The sequence below is a fragment of the Hemibagrus wyckioides genome, linkage group LG28, assembly GCF_019097595.1.
Source record: "Hemibagrus wyckioides isolate EC202008001 linkage group LG28, SWU_Hwy_1.0, whole genome shotgun sequence".
Classification (NCBI taxonomy): Eukaryota; Metazoa; Chordata; class Actinopteri; order Siluriformes; family Bagridae; genus Hemibagrus; species Hemibagrus wyckioides.
In genome coordinates this window covers 18,139,496-18,165,816 of record NC_080737.1, presented here as the reverse complement: position 1 = coordinate 18,165,816, position 26,321 = coordinate 18,139,496, and the positions used below count along the sequence as shown (strand labels likewise).

Genomic DNA, 26,321 nt, shown 5'->3' with positions numbered 1-26,321 from the left:
ATATGAGTAAAAAAGAGTGTAAATAATTTATCACAATTTAATTGTCTTCAATTCAACACAGATATTTATTTTTTTGACATAATGACTCATATTATGATCTCGTTTGAACCTGCGTGAGAAAGCAGTCAGTTGGTTGATAAGGAAGAATCCTGAGGAGTTAGATGCTTTAAGACCCATAAACTCTTTCATGCTCCCTGCCAACTAGATACTTATACATAGTCAGAGCGTCTCTGCAGAACATCCTCTGTACTAAATCACACACGCACACACACACATATAGAAAGTGAGAGAGAGAGAGAGTGAGAGTGAGTGAGAAAACACTTTTGAGATGGTCAGGTGGAGTATAGAGTTTAGTCAAGATGAATAGAGCACTGTACTAAAGAGGGGTGTCTGTGTGTGTGTGTGTCTGTGTGTGTGTGTGTGTGTGCTTTCGGCAGCATTCTCCCTTGTGTTTTGACATTCTCGCCGGTGAGGCAGACGCAGAGCAGGCTTTGTTCTCCGAGGCGATCACTATCACTACCAATTGTTTGCAGGGTAGCATGGCTTCCGAGTTGATCTATACCACACACAGAGTCCTGTGGCTCAGTGAAAAGAAAGATAGACAGACGGAGAGAGATACAGATGCCGAAGAGAAAAGAAAGAGTTCTAGAGTAAATGCCTGAATGTGAAGATGATAAACTGACACAAGAGGAAAAAACAGAAAGGACGTGAAGAAAGGGTTACATATGACAAACACTCATAGAACACATAGAACCATTTTGTCCAGAACATTGAAAAGATTCTTTTTAGTATCATTTAGGGATTATTATTATTATTATTATTATTATTATTATTATTATTATTATTATTATTATTATTATTATTATATACAAATTCATATTTGAATTTTTCGAAAAATATTTAACGATTTTTTTTTATTATTTCAACAAAAACACCAAACATTGTGAAAATTGTCCATAGTATTGATAAAATAAATAAAAAAAAAATCAAAGGAGAAAAAAACTGCTCCTTATTGAAGTGTTTCATCATTTGAATTATTTTAATTAATTTAATAAACAATTTCATATTTGAAACATCAACATCTCTCTAAAAAACTCCCCAAAATAATGGCACATTTTTTCACTTTTAGTATTCTGTAAATTTTGGAACAGTTTTAATGTAAAAACTTCCTTGCTCTGCTACATACAACCTTTTTATTTATTTTATTTTTTTGTAAAAAGATTCTTAACTATAGAACCCAAGGGTTCTATATTAATCCTCAGAAAATATTAGCAATCATTTTTTTATTTTCTATTTTTATTTTTTATAAGATTCTAGAACCATTTAGTATAAAAACTTCATCACTTTTCTACATAGAACCACTTTTTTGTGAAAAGGTTCTAAACTACAGAACCCCAGGGTTCCATATAGATCCCCAGGTAACCTCTTTTTGAGAATAAAGGTCCAGATATTATAATATTATAATATAATTTCAAATCCCGAGCCTTGACCTTCTTACATTTCTTAATTTTTTGATTTATGATATGAGACGCTTAAAAATTTGTATCGCATGTCACTTGTGTGTGTATAACACTCCGATTTTTTCCGGTTTGTTTTCTTGACTTCTGTTGCCCCGGTGAGATGTTGTCGAGGAACTAGCCGAGGCTGACAGAAGAATTTGTTCCTGTTGTTTTATTACTGAGCTCCTACACTAATAGGAGCAGCGTGTCAGGATTTAACCGTGGTTCGTTTTAACGTGACTCTCAGTAACATTTTTAAATAGTAACCAAATACTGACTTCATGGTTAGAGCATGAAATAAATGATCCAGGGTGACATTAATAAATGAATAAAAAGAGGATATGGGGTCAATGACCTCTAGTAAGGGAAAACCTGATTAGTGATTAGTTTAGGGATTAGTTTTGAATTTGAACATGGTTGTGTTTTGTTTCATGTTAGTTTTGACCTTTTTTTTGCCTGAGATATTTTCTAACAAGCTTTTTTCTTCTAGCTTCTAAAACATTTAACTTAACATTTAAGAAAAAGAGTAAAGAAAAAAAATAGTTGAAAAACCCAGTCTAATGAATGAATGATTTTCTTTTGTCCCACACACTTGGATGTGAAAGTAAAATCCACCCACTCCTGCATTTTTTTGTCTCAATGCACACCTCAACTCCACAGATGTGTCACATCTGTTTCTTTAACTTCCCCATCCGTTCATCTTTAACCTGTTTTTCCATCATTGCCTTAACATTTTGACACGTTTTGCTAATCAGGACAAAAGTATCATAATAATATAAAACTGACCTTTCTAACTCGGGTCTAATTCTCTCTGTAACTAGCCTCTTGTCTGGTGAGCTGCCTTCAGCTCCGTCATTTCCATAAACGCATTTGATTGGATTAACCACAACAGAGGATCTGCTACAGAAGCTGAGCTGATTCATGTTTTGAAAACTGGACTCGCTGAACGATGGCCATTTTTTTTCTGCTCTGCTGTGGTATTTTTCGGTCCGGCGAAATCCTTTGACATTCAGAAGCTTAATGTCAAAATTCGAACGGTCTCTGATGTTACTATAGATACCAAAAGGTTCCCAAGGAATGTTAAAGCTGCCACAAGACCTTTTGAAAGCTAAAGTATAGAAACACATCCCATCTTTCAAAACAGTGTTGAGCAGAAAAACCACACCTCCATATACCCCCCCACCACCACCACCATCACCCCCCAAATCCTTGTCCTCAAACCGTAAACTAAACTTTACAAATTATCTGACAGAAGAAAAAACACACACAAGCCACTCTCTGTCTTCACTGGGTGACTCGAAAACCACGTAATTCAAACAGCATGCTCGTTGTGATGGCCACATTGTTATGATGGGCAGAATCCGAGGAGATGGCTTTTTGGTGAGGTTTAGGGCAAGAATGCCACACGTCTCTGCCGATGAATAGCGAGATCAGGCAAACTATGCAAGCCATGCAAAAGTAGGCCGCGTTACAAACAAAACACTCAGTTGGTGGTACTGGAAGATGGTTCACCCAGACAAAGGACAAACCCAAAATGTCTGGCATGTAGAGATGGATCGTGGGGATGGAGGAACCTTTCCATGCAAAGAAATAACTAATCAGGATTGAGAAATGTCGTTTTGGTGGTAAGTGAGTGCGGCTTGTTGGATGTTTTCTTTGCTGTGATAAATAGTATCCATTTCAGCAAATTTTTACCGACGTGTTGTGTAACAGCAAGGATGGGAAAAACAAAAAGAACGAAGCTTGTGCATCTTTATTGAAGGGCATAAGAATTCACAGTTTGACAGAAGCGATGACGATTTCCTTTCATTCAAATCCCTGGAATACTAGTGGGAATCTATCCTGAATGGGATGCCAGTCCACCAACTGGTCCATACACAAAAACTTGTAGAGTTTTGGGAGGTTGGACGAAAGCAAAGAACCAGGAGGAAACCCACAGGGACATGGAGAGAATGTTTGAACAGATCCAAACCCAAGCTCAGGATCAAACTATTGAGCTGTAAGGTGACTAATTTGCACCAACACGCTGCTGAAGGTTTACCAGTGTATGTGAAATGTGTGCGTAGGTTCCTGTGAAAGGTTTAAAATATCTTTTAGCTTTCTACTTTACATAAACATAATATCAGCCTTCACACAAATGCCTCTCCTCAGTTGTAGCATCCCTCATTAATTAATGCATTCATTCATTCATTTTGTGCCGCGTGTGCACTTATAAATGCTAACGAAGCTATAATCAGGACCAACACAGGGACATGAGTTAAAAGAATTTGAACCCAATCTTCTTTACAATTCTAATTTTACAGCATAAAGCACTTTTCCCATTGACCTTTTCCAAAAAGGCGTGCGAAGGTTTTCGATATCTTGTACCAGCATAAACCTGCCTCAGCAGATTTGTTGTTCAGATTCACAGCACAGCACGAACGCTACACTCCTTCGTGCATTCAGCCAGCCAGCCAGCCAGCCAGGCAGCTCGAAGTTGTCCACGTCCAGCAGCTGAGCATCATTTCTCTGCACTGGGTGGTCCAAGAACACGCAGGCCTTGAGCTTTAATGTGTTTTGTATTTGCTGAACGGAACTCTGTCATTAGAGGAAGTGGGAGTCCCATTTAAGCAGCTATTAGCCATAATGGCTGGCCTTTCTTTTTCTATTTTTTTTTTTTTCTTTTTTCATTCGAGCTCCCTTTGCCAGGACAATTTCCAAATGTAACAGAATACTCTGGAATCCTGCAGGCCCCACACACGTCTGTTGTCAGTTATGGCTGTTTTTTTTTTTTTTTTTTTGAGCGTGAGTTCCTAGCTTGTCGGACCTAAGCTCGTAAACGAAGGTCAGTGACGTGTTTCTTCACCTCGTAGCACAGCGTGTAGCAGGACAGCGGGCCAGACAGGTTGTTCTATTAGCCACAAGCTCCTGTGATGTTAAACGATCGAGAGGAAAAGTGCCTGGGTTCCAGGGCTAATGACCATGTGTGTTTTTACGTACAGTAGATATAAGCTACTGGGTTTCTAAAGGCACTGTTATGACAGCAGTTCCATCGACTTATCTTTTCTTTTTCCCTTGGCGGCGTCGTGACATTTACTAGTTCTCGCTTTGCCTTTCTGTCTATCTCAGGTTCACTCTCTATGCCTTGGACAGCCGTGGCAGCCGGTCTGATGCGAGCTACGTGACAGTGCGCACTTCCTGTCCAATAGTTGATGACAGCAGAGCAGAAGGTACACCTCCTCTTTCTCTTTCCATCTCTCTTCCCCCACTCCATAGCAATCCATCTGAGAAGATTGTATCTTCACACCTGTTACTGGCATGAATGAACAGCAAGTTGTACATCACTGACCAGATGGTGAGATGGCAGGTCAAGGTGCCAAGGTGCGAGAGCTTCATTTCCGATCAGATGACATCACCACTGGTCACAGTCACGAAGTTGAAACAAAACTGAAGGAATTGAACTGCTGTACACTCAGAAAAAAAGGTTACTCAGGTATTCTTTGGATAGATAAATGTTTCGTGAATGGATTTAACTTGGAACCTTCTCCCTCCTGTTAACTTCAGGTTAGTTTGACCCGGTGTAAAAAGTACTCAAAAATGAGGTATAATTTTATATAAATGAGATTTATAATACAAAATATTTTTTTTAAAAAGTGCAAAATATATGTTAATGTGTTGGAAACAAGCTGACTAAAAAAGTGAAACAAAAAAAAATGGTGATCATACATACCTCAATTTTTATAAGCGGTCAAAACAGACCAGGTCAATTTGGCACATGGAGAGAATAAGTGTATAATAAATGGGAGGTAAATACAAGGGTTAACAAGTTCTAGGGTTCTATGTAAGACTTTACTGTTCCCCCTTGTGGGACCAAACCAAACCAAAGATCCTTTTAGGATTATTTCTGTCATTCTTTTAGGATTCTGTTCTTATCCTTTTAGGACTTTTTCAAACAAAGACTTCTTTAGGATTCATCCTACCAAATATCTGTAAAGGATTTTTCCTGCTGAAGATCCCTTTAGGATTCTTTTAAGATTATTTTAGGGTTCTTCCTACTGAAGGTCCATTTAGGATTCTTCTTACCAAAGATCCCATTAGGATCTCTTTAGGATTCTTCTCACTAAAGATTTCTTTCAGATACCTCCTACCAAAGATCCAATTAGGATTTTCTTAGGGATTCTATCTATCAAATATCTGTAAAGGATTATTCCTGCTGAAGATCCCTTTAGGATTCTTTAGGACAAGTTTAGGGTTCTGCCTATTGAAGGTCAATTTAGGATTCTTCTTACCAAAGATCCCATTAGGGTTCTTTTAGGATCTCTTTTGGATTCTTGCTATAAGCGATCTATTTAGGATTATTCCTACTGAGGATCCCTTTGGGTTTATTTAGGATCTGTTAAGGATTCTTCCCATTGAAGGTCCATTTAGGATTTTTCCTACTGAAGATCCCTCCAGCATTTTAGGGGCCCTTTGGGATTAGAGAAGATTTAAGATTTAAGCAAGTACCTTCTCTAAGAAATCAATAGTGTCAATATCAATACTAGCTTCAGTGTCACTCTCTGTACTCTCCCAATTAATACATTTCAATGAACTCAATCAACATGATTGATCCTTTCCAGTCAATCCCAGTTAAAGCGATCGTTTCTTTTGCTAACTCATTTCTTCCCTTCATCTTTCAGAGATAGCAGACCGAGTCTACAACCTGTACAATGGCTACACGAGCGGCAAGGAGCAGCAAACAGCCTACAATACACTGATGGAGATTTCTCCACCTACGCTGTACCGTGTGCAACACCATTACAACTCACACTACGAGAAGTTTGGAGACTTTGTGTGGAGGAGCGAGGACGAGCTAGGACCCAGGTGAGAGTCGTCTTCTTAGTACTCTTAAAACTACTTCTCTGTCTCCCGCTCGACTCCCTCCATCTCGTCATGCATACACATGCAGTACCTACACATAAACACTGTGGTCAGCTGTAATTTTGGCCTACTCAGTGTTGGTTTAGGCTTCCAGTGCAAATCCAGGCCTATAAAAGCGATTACGAGCAGGCTTGTTCCACTGGAGTGCCATCTCATAAGAACATAAATCTCATAAAAGAATCCATCCCGGTGCTGCAGTGTATTTTCACATTCGTTTATTCAAGTCCGTCCGATGTTTTTGTTTCCTTTAAATTCCTTTTATTATTCATATTTTTTTGCGTCAAAACCAGTGACTGGACACCAAAGCAAAGTCGACAAATTACAGTGTTATTATTCCAACCTCTCAGTGAGAGGGCGCCAAATGTTTTGGGCTCTAATGAATGTGGGTAAAGTGGCTTCTGGCAAACACTAAGTGGTGTGGAGGCCTGTGGCCATGTTAGTGTACACATGTGGAAATGTTGCTCTTAAAATGGGCCTCTCCACTTCCCTGTCAGGGACTGAGGCACCTAGTAAATCCAGGTGTGTGTGGCTTTTTGTTTTTTTGTTTCATCATGGAGCTTGAAAATGGCTGCCGTGTTCGCGGTGTTTCCTATGGAGAGAAGAATCACAGCAGGAGTCTGATGTGGGTGGAAATGTTGCTGCGGTTGGCACGGTTTGGAAGAAAAGAGGAAAAAGAAAAGGTTCTCCATGAAGATCAAGGTTAGCAAGACCTGAATAGTACTGAGTTTATTAGCTATTGATTTAGCAAAATATATAGTCTTTTCGACCTAAAAAAGTGTTCCTTAACCGTTGAAAGCAAAAAAAAATCTTCCAAAGCTTCCAAAAAGGCGTTTGTACTCGTACTATAGACGTTTGTACTATGTCTCAGAGGTTTTAGAAGCTCCAGACTTTGAAGGTTTGACTCATTTCTTCACTCTTCTTCACTAACCATTTTATCCTTGACTGGTGGATCCTGGACAGGACATGAGTCCATTGTAAGACACTCAAAAATTAATTTGTTTGTTTGGAAGACATGAGGAAAGAATGGTTCTACCTGAAGATCAGATGCAAATTTAGCAAGACAGGAACTGCATTAAGGTTATTAACATATATTTAGCAAGAGATTTGGACAGATCTTCTCAGCCTTCTACACACTTACCTGACTTACTTGAGCTGAAGAGATAAGGATTGAACTGCCTTACAACAAATTCAGCTTAGTGGTACCAGGATTCAATCAGTATTCTGGATCTTAATCCTTCACACCAGCAATTTAGAAATGCTAATCTACCTACCAAGATATTTTTTTGAGATGTGAAAGCTTCAGCTTTAAACTCTAGACCCTGGACTTGTGAGGCACAAACACTCTTTCTGATGTTTACTACTTCTAGCTTTCTAAAGAGGTTTATGTAGAACCTTGAAACCTGTTGTAGAGTTCTTGGGAGAACTTTGGAGAAAAATTTCCCAGGAAGGACCAGCTAAACAACCTGTAAGCTTTTTAGGGGTTCCTATCTAACCAGAAATTAAAAATTACAGGATAAATCTAGCAACCAAGTGTGTTCTGTAGTTTGTTCGTCTGAGGAAGCCACTTCAAACCTCTCGGTAGAACCTACAACAAAGTAGAAACATTAACCAACCCTTTTTTTTTCTGAGTGCTGTGACTTTGACCAAAATTAGATGGTACTGAACATGTTGCTATGAATAGATGCCAAACTAACCAAACACAAATTATTTTGTGACTTATATGTAGTACTCTATGGGACAATAGAGCTTTCCTTTCAAAGAGGCTTCCGACTAGGGCCTTTAGGAAGAAACAAACCATTAACTAACACCACTTGTGGTTTTTTCTGACTTTTAAAAAGTTCTGTATTCTTTGAAGATCTTTATAGAACCTTTAAAGTTTTCCCCAGAGGGACCAACTAGAGAACTGAAGGTGTTAGATTGCACATTTCAGGGTTTATATTGTACTTCACACTCTTAGAAATAAATGTTAATTGTAACAACCCAGAGTGTTGCTGCTCTGAGGAAACATCTTAAAATCTGTACAGCAAAGCAGAACAGTCTCTATACCATTTTTCTTACAGTGCCCCGACTTTGACCAACACTTAGATGCTATATCCCATGAATGGAAACCATTTGGTTTATTAAACTGGGGCAACCCTGATAACGCCTATGTAAAGCTGTACATTAAAGAGAGGCTTCCAATTAGGTCATCTTTCGAAAGAAATCCAAGGAACTATCCAAGGAATCCTTGAATAATCCTTTTTTCCCCCTGAAGTGTGTACAGATGGAGTGATTGTTAGCTGTTTTAAGTGGGTGAACACTAGAAAAAGAAAAGAAACAAAAAGACAATTCAAGCGCTGAAATTCAGACGTCACTTTTTACAGCATGTCCAACCCACTGCCTGGAATTTGGGATTCATAAGTCATGCCATGCAGAAAATTGATATAATGAAGGATTTGGTAAACATTTTTTGTGTGTGTGGCAGAAGCCCTGCAGCAGGCATTTAGAGGAGAGACTGGGGATTATTTATGGCTCTGTATTGGCAGTCTTTTTGGGAGTGCTGGAATTAGTGGTGCCTTTTAAATGGTAAATATGTTGCCAAGTGAAATGTGATCACTCAGATGTTTGTTTAAAAAAGACGACTTGGATATACTTCCATTTGGCTGTCCTGAGTTTAGCATCCTTCAGAGAGTTGAATAGACAATTGGGTTTGTGTACACTGTGTGTAATGGTGTAAGGTGCAGAATCTAATATCTGTTAAAAGTTTGACAATAAAACTATTACTTTAGCTAAGTGATGAGTTATCCCGGTATCACTGATGGCATGATAGCTATTTTATTACACATTATCACACACACACACACACACACACTTAAAAGTAGATCTTGTGAGTCTATTAGGTTCTTGTGTGTTTCTTCCAACTAATAAACATGCTTTTATTTAAAAAGTTATGTCATATGTCCTTTTGTGTCATTTCTACTTTGACAATGTGTGCTTTGTTTATCTACTTTAAGTTTCCAAAAAAAAATTTTAAGAAAAAAGATGACGTTGGAGATGATAATCCATCTCATTCACATTCGTTACACTCGTTTCAGTCACTGCTAATGACGAGTTACAGATTAAATTTATGAAAAATATCAGCCCAGATCTAGGGGGCGTGTCACCCTGAACAATCGCTTGCGAGAATCTATAGCCTGTGAGCTAGGAAGAAATCAGCCTTAGCAGTGCCTCTCACTTCATATGTTTTTGTTGGTGCTGTTGCAGTCAGATTCAGAAAAAGTCTAGTGTGAAGAATAACCCAAGAAGGTCCGTGTTGTTATAAGAAATTAAGGGCTTGTGGAAGATTTTTAAATATACCATGTTACATTAATTGATTAAAAATCATTACATCACAAAGACATTTCTAGCAGAAGGTCAAAACTGATGGGTCCTTCTGTTTGTAATTCACTCATTTTCCCAACAAATTAAAGAACAATTTGCATTATTGGAAAAACAGCAGCATTTCGCCCCCGTAACATTATGACTCAGTTTTTTTTTGGAGCAACAATTCATCTGCATCAAAACGTCCCCTAATTAACCGCAGCTCAACGCTTGTATTGGATACCATTCAGCTCTCTTCCACTCAAAAAATTCAGGAAATTGTTACTTGAAAAATCTCTGAACTGGCAAGTCTCTGAGTAATGAAAAGCCACGATTCTAATTGATTCTTGCATTTGGAAATCAATGCATCTGACTCATAGCTGCTGGGAGAGGTGGAGTTTGGATACAGAAATGAGAAGGAAAAAAAAAAGTCCTTGTAGTAGGTCTGCAAATGTCAGCATGTTTTTCGGTCATGATTGGCTGAATGTTGTGTTATGAAATGAAGCCCATTTGGCTGTGAACCCTGAGTCATCCTCTAAAGACTGCAGTCCAAGCGTCATAAATATGTGAATTATGCCTGGATTATTACCAGCATACAGGTTCTTCCTTGTAGTGTACGTGCATATAGCTTAGATGCAGTTCGGTGTTGTAGACCGTCAAGCATTCTTCCTCAGTGAACGGATATATTTTGTTTTCTGAACATTCCAAACACATGCATTTACTTTTCAAAGTGCAGACAGAGCCTCAACTTGTGGCATTACAAATCTTCAGCCGTTTTAAATCTTTGTGTTTTATAGTGATGCACAATGAACCTCCCAACAAAAATAAACGTAATAATTCATGCTAAATTGATATTTATAATCTGCTTGTAATATTTAAGCAAGCCAGTCATCTGAAGCACAAGTTCATAAATGGCTTATGCATTATACTATGTAAGCAAAATAATAAGTGGTGCAAACTGTACCTCCCCAAATAAACATACCAATGAATTTTCATATTAAATTGAAATTTATGCTGGATTTTTCAGCAACTTGAGAGTCTGAAGCACCGAGTGCTGAGTAAGTCATTTCAATCAGACCAAATAAAAGCTTTATACAAGCCCTAATCCAGACTTTACCCGCTGTGTTTTCACTTAAGAACAACTTTCCACAAGCGAGAGAGAGTGAGAGAGAGAGAAAAATGATGTTATTGAATTTCTTCCTGGTCAGAAAAAAACCGAACAAATAGCTAAAATTGTTCTGTAGTTAAATCACAGACCATCGCTGAAAGTTTACAGTCATACATTTTCTGCCTAAACATTTACTCATTTATATCTGCCAAGCATTGTTTTTGCTAAGTGTATCAACTTACATAATATTTTCAACCCTAAACCAGAGTTTGCAGCTACATTGAGTTGGGAAACTACCGGCTGAAGTCTGATGCTTTTGGGGTTTTTTTTCCTCTGCTACAGCCGCTGGTTTTCGAGCAAGCGTGTGTCATCAGATCTCTCGCTCGCTGACTGTTGTGAGATGAATGTTTCCTCTTAGAAAAAGACTTTAAAGCGTTTTCAGAACATCTTATGCAGTACATCTTACACGTTGGGATGTGTTTGTTGAACTTCTTTAAAACTATACTGAAGCTGAAAGGCAGTTTTTGATTCTGCACTAAAAGGATACGAGGTTTAGTAATATTACTGTTAAATAAAATATTGCTAAAATATAAAGATATTTTAAATATTAGAAATGCCCCTGCTTCAAATAAAACTGAAATTTGACTTGGAAATGCAGCTCAGGGACTCAAAACTGGGGTTTAAATCTCAGAGACCTAAGGCAAGATCCAGACTTGCTGCTCTAAGAATTCAGTCTTAAATCTCAGAGTTTGATTCATCATGATCTTGGAAATTAGAGGTTTCAGAATTGACTCAGAACTTTGACTCGACTCAGACTTAGATCAGGGACTTGAGGCTAACTCAGACTTACAGTTCAGAAACATGAGATTGGATTCAGCCATACAGGTCAGGGACTTGAGATTCGACTTGGACTTCAAAATGTTGCCATTCAACTCGGTTTTGTAACTCAGAGACTTGAGACTCAACTTTAGCCAAAGATATTAGAGATTTGAGACTCAGTTTGGACTTCAGCACCAAAGACTTGGCTAAGACTCACTGCTCAGAGACCTGACACTTGACTCAAATTTGCTTCTCAGAGTCTTGATACTTAAGTTGGATTTGAGACATGGCAGACACTAGAGGTAAACTTTGGAGTTGTAGTGTAGAGGCTTGACAGTGATTTGCTACTTGAGGCTTGATTTAGAGTTGACTTGACTTGACTTGACTCTGACTTGCAGCTCAAAGATGTAGGAGTGAGCTCAGACTTGCAGATCAGGGACTTAAGGCTCGACTTGGAATTGAAGCTCTGTGACTTGATACTCGACTTGGACTTGCAATTCAAAGACTTGAGTCAAACTGGACTGGTCCAGACCCAGACCCACTGTTCAAAGACCTAAAGCTTGACTCTGATGTGCTTTTTAGAGACTTGAGACTTGACTCTTACTTGCAGCTCAGCGATTCAAGACCTAACTTGGACTTGCAGACTTGGAGATTGAAGACTTCAGACTCAACTCTGACTTGAAGCTCAGAGACTTTGGACTTGCAGAAAAGGAACTTCAGACTCAACTCAATCTCACAGCTTACCAACTTAATGTTGGCCTCAGACTTCATAAAGCAGAGACTCGACTTGGAGTTGCAGCTGAGACACGGAAACATGACATACATGTATTATAATTTCTGCCTTTAGTCATGAATATCTTTCTCCCTGTTCTCTTTCTTCTGCAGGAAAGCTCACCTAATCCTGAGACGAGTGGACCGGATCAGCCTCCTATGCCGCTCTCTTCTCCGGAGTGGTTTCATACAGAGCCGAACCGAGTCCATGCCATACGTCATGTGCAGGAGTGAAGACATGCGATTGGCCAGCAGCACTTGGCACAACTCTCTCCATGAGACACGGCTAACCTGTGTGGAGAAGATCCTCTCTGTCCAGCGCAACATATACGGCAAGTCCAAACTCCGGTGAAACAGCCTGTTCAACTTTTTAGACTCGTCCCTCTCTGATCTAATCCGATCCGATCGGTTTTGTAAACCTATACAAAATGCAAGACTGTTTAATCTTTTTGCCAAATGGAAGGAAATTTTTTTGCCGTGCATCCCCTCTGACTGGTTTTTCAGCATGGGGGAGGGGAGAAGAAGGTTGCTTCGGAGGAAATGGAAGAACTTTTCCTTTTTACTTTTTTTGTAAAGACTGTAAAGGCCTGAATGTAAGGTCCTCACTTCATGGTGCTGCAAATTTCACACACCAGGAGGACGATGAACCGAGCACCTTTCACACGTGTCTGTAACATATTTGGAAACCAAGCCGAACGGAGAACTAGGGAACTAGAAAGCGAAGGCCTGAATCGTCTTGAATGGAATGCAATGGTTTGAAAATTATTATCTCCGCCATTTAAGGGGACTTTGGTGTCTATTTATTTCATCTCTTCATCATTTTCCTATTTTAAACAATGGCTTCATTTTCGTTTTCATAGACAGACCTTTTCAACACCTTAACGCTAAATGAATGATTAGTTCAGGGCTGTTACATACATACATACCATTAAAGTTTCTTAAGGCTGAGATTTTGAAATGAAGGATAGGAAAGCGTCACATGCTGAAGGGGTTGTAGTGTATTATAATTGTCATATAAGCTGATCATATGGGGCTGAATGAGCATAGTTCAGCGTTCAGAAGGTAAGTAAAAAAAAAAAACTAGCCTTGATAACTTCTTTTGAGTCATTTTCCATTTCATGTAATATCAATTGTGATAGTAAATTATACTCTTGTACATAAAATTGTAAATACAGTATGTACCAAGTCAATATGATTGTCTTATTTGGGGGTGGGGAAAGATCTATTAAATATGTATACTGAACCTCCATCTAAAGCTTGATTGAATTTTAGGTTTTTAAGCACCAACATGACCACAACGATTATTTAGCTTCAGTTGGAGTGGCCCTGCAGCATTTCATTCATTGTCCTGACTCAGCAATCTGCAAGATGGATTGGACGGCTGTAAAGCAATTTTTCACTAAGAAAATGAAAAATTGCACGTTCACTACAAACAACAGAGTGAAATATTGCTAGAATAGGAGGTTGAATCGAGAACGCAAGGTTTAAAGCCACAACCTGCTGCATTATATACTCATTGTATAGGCCGATGGTCATATTTCTTAATTACCTCCACACTACAGCTGAAATTCGGTAGGTGGTGATAAAAATGCAATCCGACATCGCAGTATGTTCTGTTTTCTGTTTCTTTTTTGCGGCGAGTTCAGCAGTCGGATTCACTTCACCAAATTTGACCATGAGGTCGGATTTGTTTTTGTATCCTTTTCCAAAATGGCTTCAGAAACAAGCTAAATAAGCATTTTAGCCTGTCAGAGGAAAGAAAAGGACAAGCCTGAGGGCAAGGTGTAGAGGATTTTACTCTAAAGCGAAGCCCTTTCATCCCTGTCATCACTGAAACCCCCCCATGTCATAAAGCTGCTCGTGTCAGGCCCCGGGCTTTTCCTCCTGCCGAGCTGCCGATTGAAAGACAATACTGCTGCTCTAAATCATCTGTTCTTAAAGTATCTGTCTCCTAAATGTGCTGACCATTCGGGACACTAAATCTGCTCCTGAATCTAGCAGGGATTCACTTTTCCAGGCAACTCCTCAGGGCAGTGTTATGTTTTCTCTCGTGTAGGAAAGGCCACTTATTGAGAAGATTTTTCTTTTTTACAGAGCAGCTCTTCAATGCAGTTCACACTGATGTCACTGATGTTTAAGCAGAATCTGACAGGAAGCTGTTTATAGGTTTGGATCTGACGTGACAAAAATGTGAGCATGTGAATAGACTGTAGTTTTTTTTTTTTTAAAAATCCAAAACACAAAGTAGTTATATAAGTGTATATTTTAAACCTTAGATTCTCAAGTAAATAATATTTTTTAAAAAATGCACTTTATTTTATAACATGGGTAGTACCAAATATTGAATAGTGAATAATAAATAAATTAATTAATACTGGTATATACAGGGGTTGGACAATGAAACTGAAACATTGGCCAATTTAGTGTTGGAGGTTTCATGGCTAAATTTGACCAGCCTGGTGGCCAATCTTCATTGACTGCACATTCCACCAGTAAGAGCAGAGTGTGAAGGTTTAATTAGCAGAGTAATAGCACAGTTTTGCTTAAAATATTGCAATGCACACAACATTATGGGAGACATATCAGAGTTCAAAAGAGGAAAAATTGTTGGTGCACGTCTCGCTGGTGCATCTGTGACTAAGACAGCAAGTCTTTGTGATGTATCAAGAGCCACGGTATCCAGGGTAATGTCAGCATACCACCAAGAAGGACGAACCACATCCAACAGGAGTAACTGTGGATGCAAGAGGAAGCTGTCTGAAAGGGATGTCCGGGTGCTAACCCGGATTGTATCCAAAAAACATAAAACCACAGCTGCCCAACTCACTGCAGAATTAAATGTGCACCTCAACTCTCCTGTTTCCACCAAAACTGTCCGTCGGGAGCTCCACAGGGTCAATGTACATGGCCGGGCTGCTACAGCCAAACCTTTGGTCACTCGTGCCAATGCCAAACGTCGGTTTCAATGGTGCCAGCAGCGAAAATCTTGGGCTATGGACAATGTGAAACATGTATTGTTCTCTGATGAGTCCACCTTCACTGTCTTTCCCACATCCAGGAGAGTTACGGTGTGGTGAAGCCCCGAAGAAGCGTACCACCCAGACTGTTGCATGCCCAGAGTGAAGCATGGGGGTGGATCAGTGATGGTTTGGGCTGCAATATCATGGCGTTCCCTAGGCCCAATACTTGTGCTAGATGGGCACGTCACTGCCAAGGACTACCGAACCATTCTGGAGGACCATGTGCACCCAATGGTTCAAACATTGTATCCTGAAGGCGGTGCCGTGTATCAGGATGATAATGAACCAATACACACAGCAAGACTGGTGACAGAGTGGTTTGATGAACATGAAAGTGAAGTTGAACATCTCCCATGGCCTGCACAGTCACCAGATCTAAATATTATTGAGCCACTTTGGGGTGTTTTGGAGGAGCGAGTCAGGAAACGCTTTCCTCCACCAGCATCACGTAATGACCTGGCCACTATTCTGCAAGAAGAATGGCTCAAAATCCCTCTGGCCACTGTGCAGGACTTGCATCTGTCATTCCCAAGACGAATTGATGCTGTATTGGCCGCAAATGGAGGCCCTACACCATACTAATGAATTATTGTGGTCTAAAACCAGGCGTTTCAGTTTCATTGTCCAACCCCTGTATATTTAATACAGAATTTTAAAATACTTAACACATGAATGTCTTGAAATGTATATATGTATATTATTATTATTATTATTTTAGAGAATCAAATGATCAAATATAACTACAACATTGTACTGTTCATTTTCCTCATACTGAAAAAAAAAAAAATAAATAAATTGAATCGTTTATTAGACACCAATTAGGGCACCACACTATTAGTTTCACCCACCTCTGGACAAACAGTTTTTCCTATGAAAGTTATTAGACTTCTCAAAGTGGGCGGAACCTCATAACCCACCCGGAAATCACAGAACTGGAATGAACATGACTGACGTCTCAAACCTTTCAGCACCATGTGGAATCGCTCAGAGAATGCAGCAGTGGTGAACTTTGTAAAACATCGTAAGTAAAATAAATTATTATTGCTTATATTCACTTTAAACTTTCAAGGAACTGTCACCTCCTTGGTCAGCTGCTTTTTGGCAAAATTGACCTTTTTTTTTTTTACCATGTTGTACTATTTATGTTTATTCTTGCATTTAACATTCCTGTTTTTGTAATTGCTTACATTATTACAGCTATAAATAGTAGTTTCAATTCAGTTCAGTTTATTTGTATAGTGCTTTTAACAATGGTCTCAAAGCAGTTTACAGAAGTATAGAAACAGAAAAAATGATAAGGATTAAAGTTAAGCTACTATTTATCCCTAACATTTATCCCTAATGAGAAGCCTGAGGTGACGGTGATGAGGAAAAACTCCCTGAGATGATATGAGGAAGAAACCTTGAGAGAAACCAGGTTCAAAAGGCAACCTCATCCTCATTTGGGTGACACTGGAAAGATAATGTAACTGTTGATAATGTCCTTTCTTCAGCAGCAACCAAAAGCTCTTGAGGAACTAAAAGGTCAGTGTAGTTTCTGAGTTCGTTATAGACTTAGCACTAATTCCTTCCTGCCAAAAGCAGACTGATGCAGTTCAGAGACGGTGTGATAGTCTCCAAGTGGTTCTATCCACAGCAGTCTCCTGGGTCATAGGCTGTCCATTCAGATCTGTCCCCAGCAGCAGTGAGCAAGCCATGAGACTCCAACCAGGGGTAAAACATATGGATGGATCAAGCAGGTCCAGAAAGAAGAAGTGGTCACTCTGGAAACTCAGAAGACTGGGAGCTCGGGAGTGGGACGTATAGCTTGAAAAATATTAGGTATGATTGTGATCATGTGATTTTTAAAGACAATGTAGATTGTGTGCAAAGTTTCCTCATCAGATGTTTTTTTTTCTTTCTCTTAAAGTTAATAAAAAAAGCTTGTTTTTTCATGTCACCAGCCTCCTGCTGTCCTGAAGATGTCAGAAATCTGCAGGTAGAAGCTATAGCTTTACCTCATACAGGTACTTATACAAAGGTCCTTTGCCTTCGATTATGTCCCCGTCTGTGAATGAGCTGTTGCTATAGAAACAATAATATATTTAAGTGACCTAGATGCTGTAATAGACACTAATAGACCTGCTGTAAGAAAGTTAGTAATTGTACCACATCCATGGAAAGTTCTTCCTCAGCTGTGAGATTTAGTGCCTCAGTGAACCGCTCAGGTTCCTATAATGTGATTTTATCTAGCTCTACTGTACAAAGTGTTCCTGATGTATGTGTGATCAGGTCGAGCTGTCCTGATCACCACATGGACTCGTTTGGATCCACTGTGAACGTCACGACGTGGAAATGAGCTGAGAACACACATCTTGGAGGGTACACTCTGTGAGTGTGGGATGCCGGATGCTTCTTTTTTAGACGCTCTGGGCCTCTATTATTACTGAGACGCTGGTGGGATCTGATCCTTATCTGTTCATGGAATCGTTTTTCCACCAGATTTGTTGAAGTTTCAAAGCAGCAGATGATTATGACTTTTTTATATGAAATATCCATAACAAAACTCTTAAAGCATCTTCAGCCTTCTTTCTGAAGCAAGGTTTTATGTAAAACCCTATTACAAATTAGTTTCCAAGCAGAACCTTTTTTGGAAGCCAAAAGCCATCCAATGACCCCTGAAGAACTTTTTTCTACCTCATGTAGTGAGAAAAAACAGTGAAAATACAGATTATTCAAGATTCTTCATAATGAAAGAGTAGCTTCACTGTTAACCATGTGGAACCCGTAAGAGTTCTTGGTTGCTGCTGTGTAGGATGTACTTTAAAGCTCCATGTAGTACCCTACACCTCCGATATCCTCCCTTGGGTAGGTATATGGTGTTTAAAATGTAGTCTTGGTACTTGGTATTTGCCAAATGAGTTCTTTGGTCATCTGTTCAAGAAAACCTCCAAAAGTTCCTTGTAGAACCTTCCAAGTTGATCCTCTTGAACAGCTTTGGTAGCTGAGAACCCTTTATTATCCAATTTTTTAGAGTGTACAGTCTGTGGCACAAACTTTTAGCATGCTGCTAGAAAGTTCTTCAAGAGTTCTTTCTCTCTGTTTTAGAAGTTCACAAACAACAATCTCATTAAAAATAAAGGTTCATAAAGAAAAAATATGGTTCTTTAAGAACCATGTAAAAAAAGGTTTTTGGGGGAAACAAAAAGAGTTCTTCTGTAGCATCACTGTGAAAACCTCTTCTGGGTTCTTCCTGGAGCCTTTATTTTTAAGAGTTTAGAAACAAAGATCCCTGAATTGTCCAGTGAAACTATAAAGAACCCTATTATTAAGAGTGTATGTATTAACTGTGAGTGTATAGTTCATGCTTTGAGTACACTCCAAAGAACCCTTAATGATCTAACACACCCTTAAAGAACCCAGTTTTTCTTAGCATTTACGCATTAACAGGGTAAATCTGTAGTTGACACCATGTTACTGGTCATTCTTTTCTTCTTAATAAACAGAACCTCTCAGATTTAACACTGAGGTACTTTGGCATTTTGTTAAAACAGTGGGTTCTTGAAGAGTTCTTGGGTTATCCTTTTAGAGAACCTGATAGGTACCTGATAACATGGTTTCCTGTCAGAACGCACTACCTTAACCCTAACCCCTAACCCTAACCCCAAGTGTTTAACACTCAAAAATTCTCCAAGCTTTTGTTGCTGTTGTTGTTTTCATCCAGTTTCACATCCAGTAACATAGTAGAGAAAGACAGATAGTCGACACAACAGCTGCTTCATAGTTAACCAGCTTTATTAAGCACAATACATGACAGATAAATAAACCATTTCAATCAACTGACTAAAGACATAGTACATCAGGAACTTTTGGGAATGATCCAGAGCACCGTATAGGAGTGACACGGAAAGCTTTGAATGCTTGGAGAAGGTAAAGACGTGCGTTAAGTGTCCTTGATATAAAGCGTCAGAGGATCGATCATGGGCCAGGATACAGATCCGAGACCAGACAGAGTTTGTAATTTGTTGTTCTAAACTCATACAAAAATGTGTGATGGCGCGTGTCCCAGCAACTGCTGCTGACGCTCGAGCTGACGTTCGAAAGCAAAGACGAGTGCAAGCCTTTCTGAAAACGTATCCACGTCAATACGTCACTATTTACACTATTCTCAGATAAACCTGCCAAAAGTGCTGGAGAGTCGGAGTGCACCTGCCAGGAGTTCGCTAGTTTGTATTTTAATCATGCAAAAGTCTCTAATGGAGGTTTAATATTCATCACAGAGCGGGTAAAATAAATAAATCCTAAAAAACGTCGACTTTGAAGACCAAGGAGTCGCATCAGGAGCCGCAGAGAAACTGTGACTCATGCAGGAAAGACGGCTGTCAGGCTTGAGCTCTAGTGCGTAATTATGTGCGTGTGTGTGTGTGTGTGTGTGTATGTGTGTGTGTGTGTGTGTGTGTTTGTGTGTGTGTACACATTTTGACACCTGGACAAACATGGCAGCGGGCTAGGAGTAGCAACACAGCCATTCATCCCACCTGTGCTGCCCTCTCGGGCCTCTTACACCTGGTAGTGCCAGTGTTTTCTCTCTCTCACACCAAGTTTTACAAGGATCCAGACCTTCTTTTTAAATTTTGATAGAAATCATGTGACATTTTTATGCATTTTAGTGTTTTTGACTTAAAGGAACAGTTTCACTTCCTTATTGCAGGTTGAGTGGTTTTACGTTTCCATTTTCTCATTTGGCACACACACTAACCATAACCCTAAGCCAGAAATCTGTCTGAGCTTAAAGCTTTTTACCTCGACGTTCCATCTGATTTGAACTTTCTTGTTTTTTTCTTCTAAAATGAGAAGAAAATATTCTTCTAATATGCCAATATTGCATACAACTTTTATATATATATAAAAAAAAACTATTAATTTTAAACCTGCTGTAACTGAATGGAAGTCTGACAATTTTTTTTTTTTTATTTTATTTTTACTTTCTTTTTTGGCAAACAAGAATGCTCAGAAAACTAAGCATAAATAACACTGAAAGCAAACATTTTCTAGATGTTAAATTGTATGATATATAGAGGAATTCGACTCAGTCAGTTTCTAAGATACCTAATAAATTGTCAATGGTGTATTATTCACAGTACTTACAAACCTCTGAGAAATTTGTAGCTTACTCTTTTGCACCGTAGTAGATTTTTTTTTTCCCCTAAAAAATTTCAACCTGTATCTAATACCGAGCAAATCGGCATCATGTGAGTCTTTGCAAATTTCACATTTTTTGTTTGCCTTTTTTTTCGTCAGTGAGCGTCAGAAAACAAACCAGAAATATACCAGAGAAATCAGAGCCCTTCAAACGAACACGTCCTTTTTTTTCATCTTTTACGTTTATAGGACCAATGTAAAAATAACTTACATGAACATTAAAAATATAACTTAAAAAAAGTATAACACTCTCAATAAATAGTTCTACTATGTACACCGTAACATATCGCCGAGAGACACAAATCACGAGAAAAAAAAAACAAAAACATACAAACAAACAAAAAAAAACACATAAAAGCAGCAAACACTACAGGCATGAGGTACAGACAGAGATCCCGTGGTGTGTACAGCAGAGTCGAGCATCCCGTCGGAAACATCAACATATATGGCTTTAGAGACTGCATCCTTTTTTCTTTTTCTTTTTTTTTTTTAGAGGGAAGGATTAAGGGAGGGTGAGGAGAAGAGAAGATGGGGAGAGAAGCAGAATGTAAAGCGACGCCACAGTTCGGATTTTGGTCTTGTTGTGGAAAAACACGAAGAGACAGGAAAGCGATCGATCCTGCCTCCTGAACGGTAGACGAGAAAGAAACACGTGGAAGGACGAAGCTTTGGCTCTCCCAGCTGTCAACCTGAAGTCCTGTTCATGGAAAAAAAATTGGCGTTGTGTAATGCTTGCTGATGAGTCTCGCTTTTGAAGCAATAAAAATGGTCCATACAGAGTACAATAACATATCACTGTTATAATAACATAATAAATCCTCTTTCAGGACTATAGAACAAACAGACAAAAAAAAAATCTCTATAATATTTCTTGTCCACTCTCGGTATAATATATATATATATATATATATATATATATATATATATATATATATATATATATATATACACACATATATATATATACACATATATATATACACATATATGTATATACGTATATATATATAATCAATAAACTGGCTTTTCTTCAGTGAGATAATTCATTTCCTTTTTTTTTCTTTTTTTTTTAGTGTTTTTTTTCTCCTTCATTACAAAAACAAAATCCTTCAATAAGTCTCTGTGCCAATGGCTGATAGCATCAAACACATTTCCAAAAAAATATGCATATACAACAAATACGATACAATGATTTACGATGCAGATCCTTCTTTGAACAATACGTATGGATATTAAAGCCAGTTTCGCAGTTCCAGACGAGGCACATGAATCTAACATACGATGAGTTTCGTCCCGTCCAACAGCTAAAATCGGGTGAAACACAATAACCACAAAGAGAGGAATATCACAATACCATATTTTGATACCATTTTTGTTTTTAAATTCAACGTTTTACAATAGCAGCGTTTTTTTTTCCTAAAAGTTTGGAGTCTTTCCCTTTAATGGCTACTCAAAAGTGCAGTATCTGAGGTCATTAATACAAATACTGATTACCGATACATAAAGTGATTTTTTTTTCTGTTCTTTTCTCTCTTTTTTTAAGAAATATAAATGAAGGAAAACTGATATTTGTTTGTTTTGTTTTTTTTCCCCGACTAATAGAAGCGCTACGAAAAACAATCATTGTCTTGATAAGCCTCTATGAACTATTTACAGTGACATTCACCACGAATGACTTCCTTGGTTTGCTATGCCTGAAGAATCTGTGCCGCTTTCATCCATGTTTTTCTTGAAGTTCTCTAGTCAGAGCCGTACGCAGTTTCCGTTGGCGGAAATACGCTACAATGCTTTAGGAATCTGGGATTTAGAAGCAGGGTGAGGAAACAGGAAGCCAAATACAAATTTCAGGGCTTGAAATTCAGACACTTTCACCTATATATATATATATATATATATATATATGCTAATATTGGATACTGCTATGGACCAGCACCTAACAAATTGTCCAGACGTGGGTTCAGAAACTATCCAAATCCAGTTCTACCACTTTGCAAGTATGGATTGAGGATTCACCTGCTAAAAACATTCAGTTTTACTTCAGTGCTAGTTTAGAGAAATGTTATACAGACTCACTAGCATTAAGCTTTACAGCTAGAAAAGCTTTGATCTAAGAGAATCACAAAATCGCTAGTTCGAATCGCGATGATGCTACAGTCGGGGTCTCGAGCAGACGTTATTCGTAAGCTGACTTACTTTTTTGAGGTTTGGATTACACAGATTTCATTAGAGGTAACCAGTCAAACTGCCTAATATCTATAAGAACTCTGTATAAATACAAGCACTTTAATAATGGTGGGATGTTATTTCCTGGCTGTAGTGCATGGACCCCTATTTGTGAATTGCTGGTGTTAGATATTTGGCACAAGTACGCTCTGAGTACGCTTACACTGTGGACAAAATGTCAATTTTGGTCTTTTTTTGACAGACAGTTAAAGAGAAAGATCAACATTAATTTGGCAAATTGAAAGATTTCAGATTTTTGGATAAGCGCTGGTGAACATGCTAACCCTGTCTTTACATTCAAAACAGATGGAGATTATATTAAGTGACATTTTTGAGGTCAGAAATCAATCATTTCTTGAACGAGAACTGTTAAACGAGTCTGGCATCTTGAGGTAACTCTTAAGGCAGTCATAACTCCAGCTCCATACAAACTAAGATTAGCCGTGATGGCAAAGTAGCAGCAGGAGTAGCAGCAACATAAACTGAAGCCATGCTAACATGGCGAGATCACTTGCATGTTGGTCAAAACAACTGCCATCTTTAAAGACCCGCTAAATATTACGATGGATACTTGACTGTTTAGGAAAACTGAGTGAGTAACCAGTTTTAGATGCTGATGCTTGTTTTTGCTAACTATCAAAGTTTCCAAAACCACTTGCAAATTTTAGGTCCTTTGTATTTTGCACATTTTGGTAGGTCAGAATCAGGACTAGACTCAAATGGCCCAAGGTAACTCACCTCAAACGTTTGTTTTTTATTTTTTATTTTTCTGTGGTTTGCTAATGCAGGAAGTATTCCTAGCAGAAGTGGACACCCTTTACTGTAGGACATCTTTAGACCTTACATCACTACAAGGAAGATGTGGCTTTACCAATTTTTTTTTTAAAACAAAAATCAAAACCCTTGCAAATTTTCCAAAATGTTTCCTTTCACCTTGAGTTTACCGCCAACCTCAAGCAAACTTAAGCAAAATAGATGTGAATGTTAAAAGCTGGCACAGATAGGCATGCTAACCAGAATCTATCATCTTATTTTCTAGTTTGATGAGAGAAAAACATTCCTTCTTTTCTACACATGGGTATATTCTTACACCCAGACCTGTCGTCTTTTTTTTTCTATCCTTCTTTTTTTTCTTCCCAATGAATTGTGGATGGGTAGACCTTCCAAGACGTGACAGACGCTAGCAGGGAGACACGTTGACATGAAGGAGTGTGACAGGACAGGAGAGGTACACTTGTGAAGCAGCATATCTGGAAGAATATCTTGCTTGAACCCAGTCTATGGCTGGGCTTTCCATGGCTGCACTCTTTCTCTCAGCCCAGAGAGTATACATGCTCATCTTTCCTGTTTTCTGGTGCTTTGGGGTCCCGGCAAGCGCAATCAGTCTGTGGATCACACGATGATGGAAAGAAGATCACCTGGAGGGAGAGAAAGTTGGTATCATTTAAACAAGTCATGGATTAACACCGAGTAATGGTACTGTACAGTGCTCTGCAAATTAAGCATGATCCTTCAAGGTATCACTATTTCCATCAAACTTTTCCATTAAAATGCCATTAAAATGAATGAGCTAAATCTCCTCCTGTGGTTTCAATTGAAAATCTGTTAAGAATTTGATTACTGGATAGGTATGATGTACCTATCACTAGTCAAAACCAGATGACAGACTCCTAAACTCCTCCTATTTTCTCAGTTAGCCAGAATATGGGCTAGTCATGAGTTAGTATTTACAGTGTTCTTCTTGAATCTTGGTGGAAAATCATTATTAAGGCACACCTACTAGGTGGAGCAACAAGGTAGGTGTTTACTAAAGTGGCTAGGATTGGTCCTTAAGGACACTTGATCATTCACAGGGACACCTACCATGCCTTACTATGACAGGCTCAATTGTTGCTGGACAAATAGTTGATGATTCTTTACCATCTTGAGGAGATCTAGAGGAGATCTCCATTAAAGCTTCGCTTGCCCAACTGGCAAAATATCCATCCAATATGGATGACCCTATGTTGGGTCAACACTTTGCAAACCCAGAGAGCGTCTGAATGTCATTCGCCCATACCCGGTGGACTTGACGCCATGCTTTAATGTTGGTAGTGCGTCACTGACACCAGCTGCTGTGATGTCGAATCCCTGAGGGAAAGTCGTCAGCTGCTTTTTGACCTCATCACTTAAAACAAGGACCACATGTGCAACTTGTGCATTCATAACACAGTTGTGTCTGCTGCTGAGTGTGGAAACATCCTAGGGAGAATATTCTTCCAATTTCCACTTTCACAGTTACAAGATTTTTTTGTTAAATTCTTAAAATAAAATGATGGATAAGATAAAATGGATGAATAAAGTATCTATCTATCTATCTATCTATCTATCTATCTATCTATCTATCTATCTATCTATCATCAATAGGTATGGATTACATTTTAAGGTAACAGCATAGCTATGACAGTAGACTTTTTTTAAATTGCTAAATTAGTGTATAATTGTTGATATAATGCAGCTTTCTGTTTATAGATGGAGTCTAGAGAATCAGAGCTTTGTCAGGTTTATAACAATGGAAAGTCTTCAGGACTGAGATGTTTGCACTTTCACATAATACCTTTATTATAATGGTTAAAAGTGTCCTTGATTGAATAATTAATGTAACCTTGTAATAATTGGTAAATTACTGTGTTATAAGAGCAATAACACTCCAAGATGTGATGTTTGAGGAACATAAACCACTTTGCGGAACATGAAGTAAGTCCTATTGTGTTTTATTCATGAAAAAGTTGTATGGAAACTAAAAAATATTTTCAAAAATATAAGATTCCATTACAAACTGCATTTATAACACCTACAGGTAATGAAAGCAAGCCAGAAGTCAGACCCAGATAGAAAGATCCAGGCAAGGATCAAGCAATGCTTGATGAATAAGAATCAAAAGTCAGTGAAAAGATATATATTTTTTTAAAAGTCAGTGAGTCAAAGCTGAGTAAAAGGGTGCTGGACTGCTTCAACAAGAGCAGCTTTCAAAAGCAGGCAAGATATGGATAGGGGTTCAGAAAGGGAGAGTTACTCCAGGATGAATGGTGTTTGTCACTACCCAAGAGAGGAGAACCATGTTTTGGGAGGGGGAGGCTTCCCAGAAGTAACTTGCGAAAGCTTTACGAGCAAGAGCTGCAGACATATCAAAGCCAGCTGCCAATCATCCAAGTGGCATTTCCTCTGTCTAAGAGACTTTTCTTACTTTTACATAACCATAACCTTTTACATAAGTTTATTTCCGTTCCAAGAACTTGTATCTCACTTCTTCATCCCCTCCAGATTTAATCCATCCTTTCTTTTAAGTCTTTACAAATTGTTTCAAAAATAGGAATAAATTCATCTTGACTCACTTTCACTAAACATACCCGGTCTTCAGCATTACCAGTTTTTTTGTTCTCCCAGGCCTTGGTAAGCTCAGTTAAACCCTGCCTCTTTATC

At 38.6% G+C, this 26,321-nt stretch overlaps 2 protein-coding genes across 4 annotated transcripts in view; one reads left to right on the top strand and one right to left on the bottom strand.

The window, feature by feature from the left end:
* Window positions 1-13,625, top strand: part of LOC131348162 (astrotactin-2-like) — a 384,655-nt gene extending 371,030 nt beyond the window's left edge. For both annotated transcript variants that reach the window (XM_058382844.1, XM_058382845.1), the window contains exons 21-23: window positions 4,608-4,708; window positions 6,158-6,341; window positions 12,550-13,625. In XM_058382844.1, the coding sequence (XP_058238827.1) occupies window positions 4,608-4,708; window positions 6,158-6,341; window positions 12,550-12,787 (523 nt within the window). In that variant the 3' untranslated portion in view covers window positions 12,788-13,625. The remainder of the gene's footprint in view (window positions 1-4,607; window positions 4,709-6,157; window positions 6,342-12,549) is intronic.
* Window positions 13,626-21,675: 8,050 nt separating this feature from the next.
* The window catches only part of pappaa (pregnancy-associated plasma protein A, pappalysin 1a), an 85,342-nt gene continuing 80,696 nt past the window's right edge, over window positions 21,676-26,321 (bottom strand). For both annotated transcript variants that reach the window (XM_058382963.1, XM_058382964.1), the window contains exon 23: window positions 21,676-24,277. In XM_058382963.1, coding sequence (XP_058238946.1) covers window positions 24,173-24,277 — 105 coding nt within the window. In that variant the 3' untranslated portion in view covers window positions 21,676-24,172. The remainder of the gene's footprint in view (window positions 24,278-26,321) is intronic.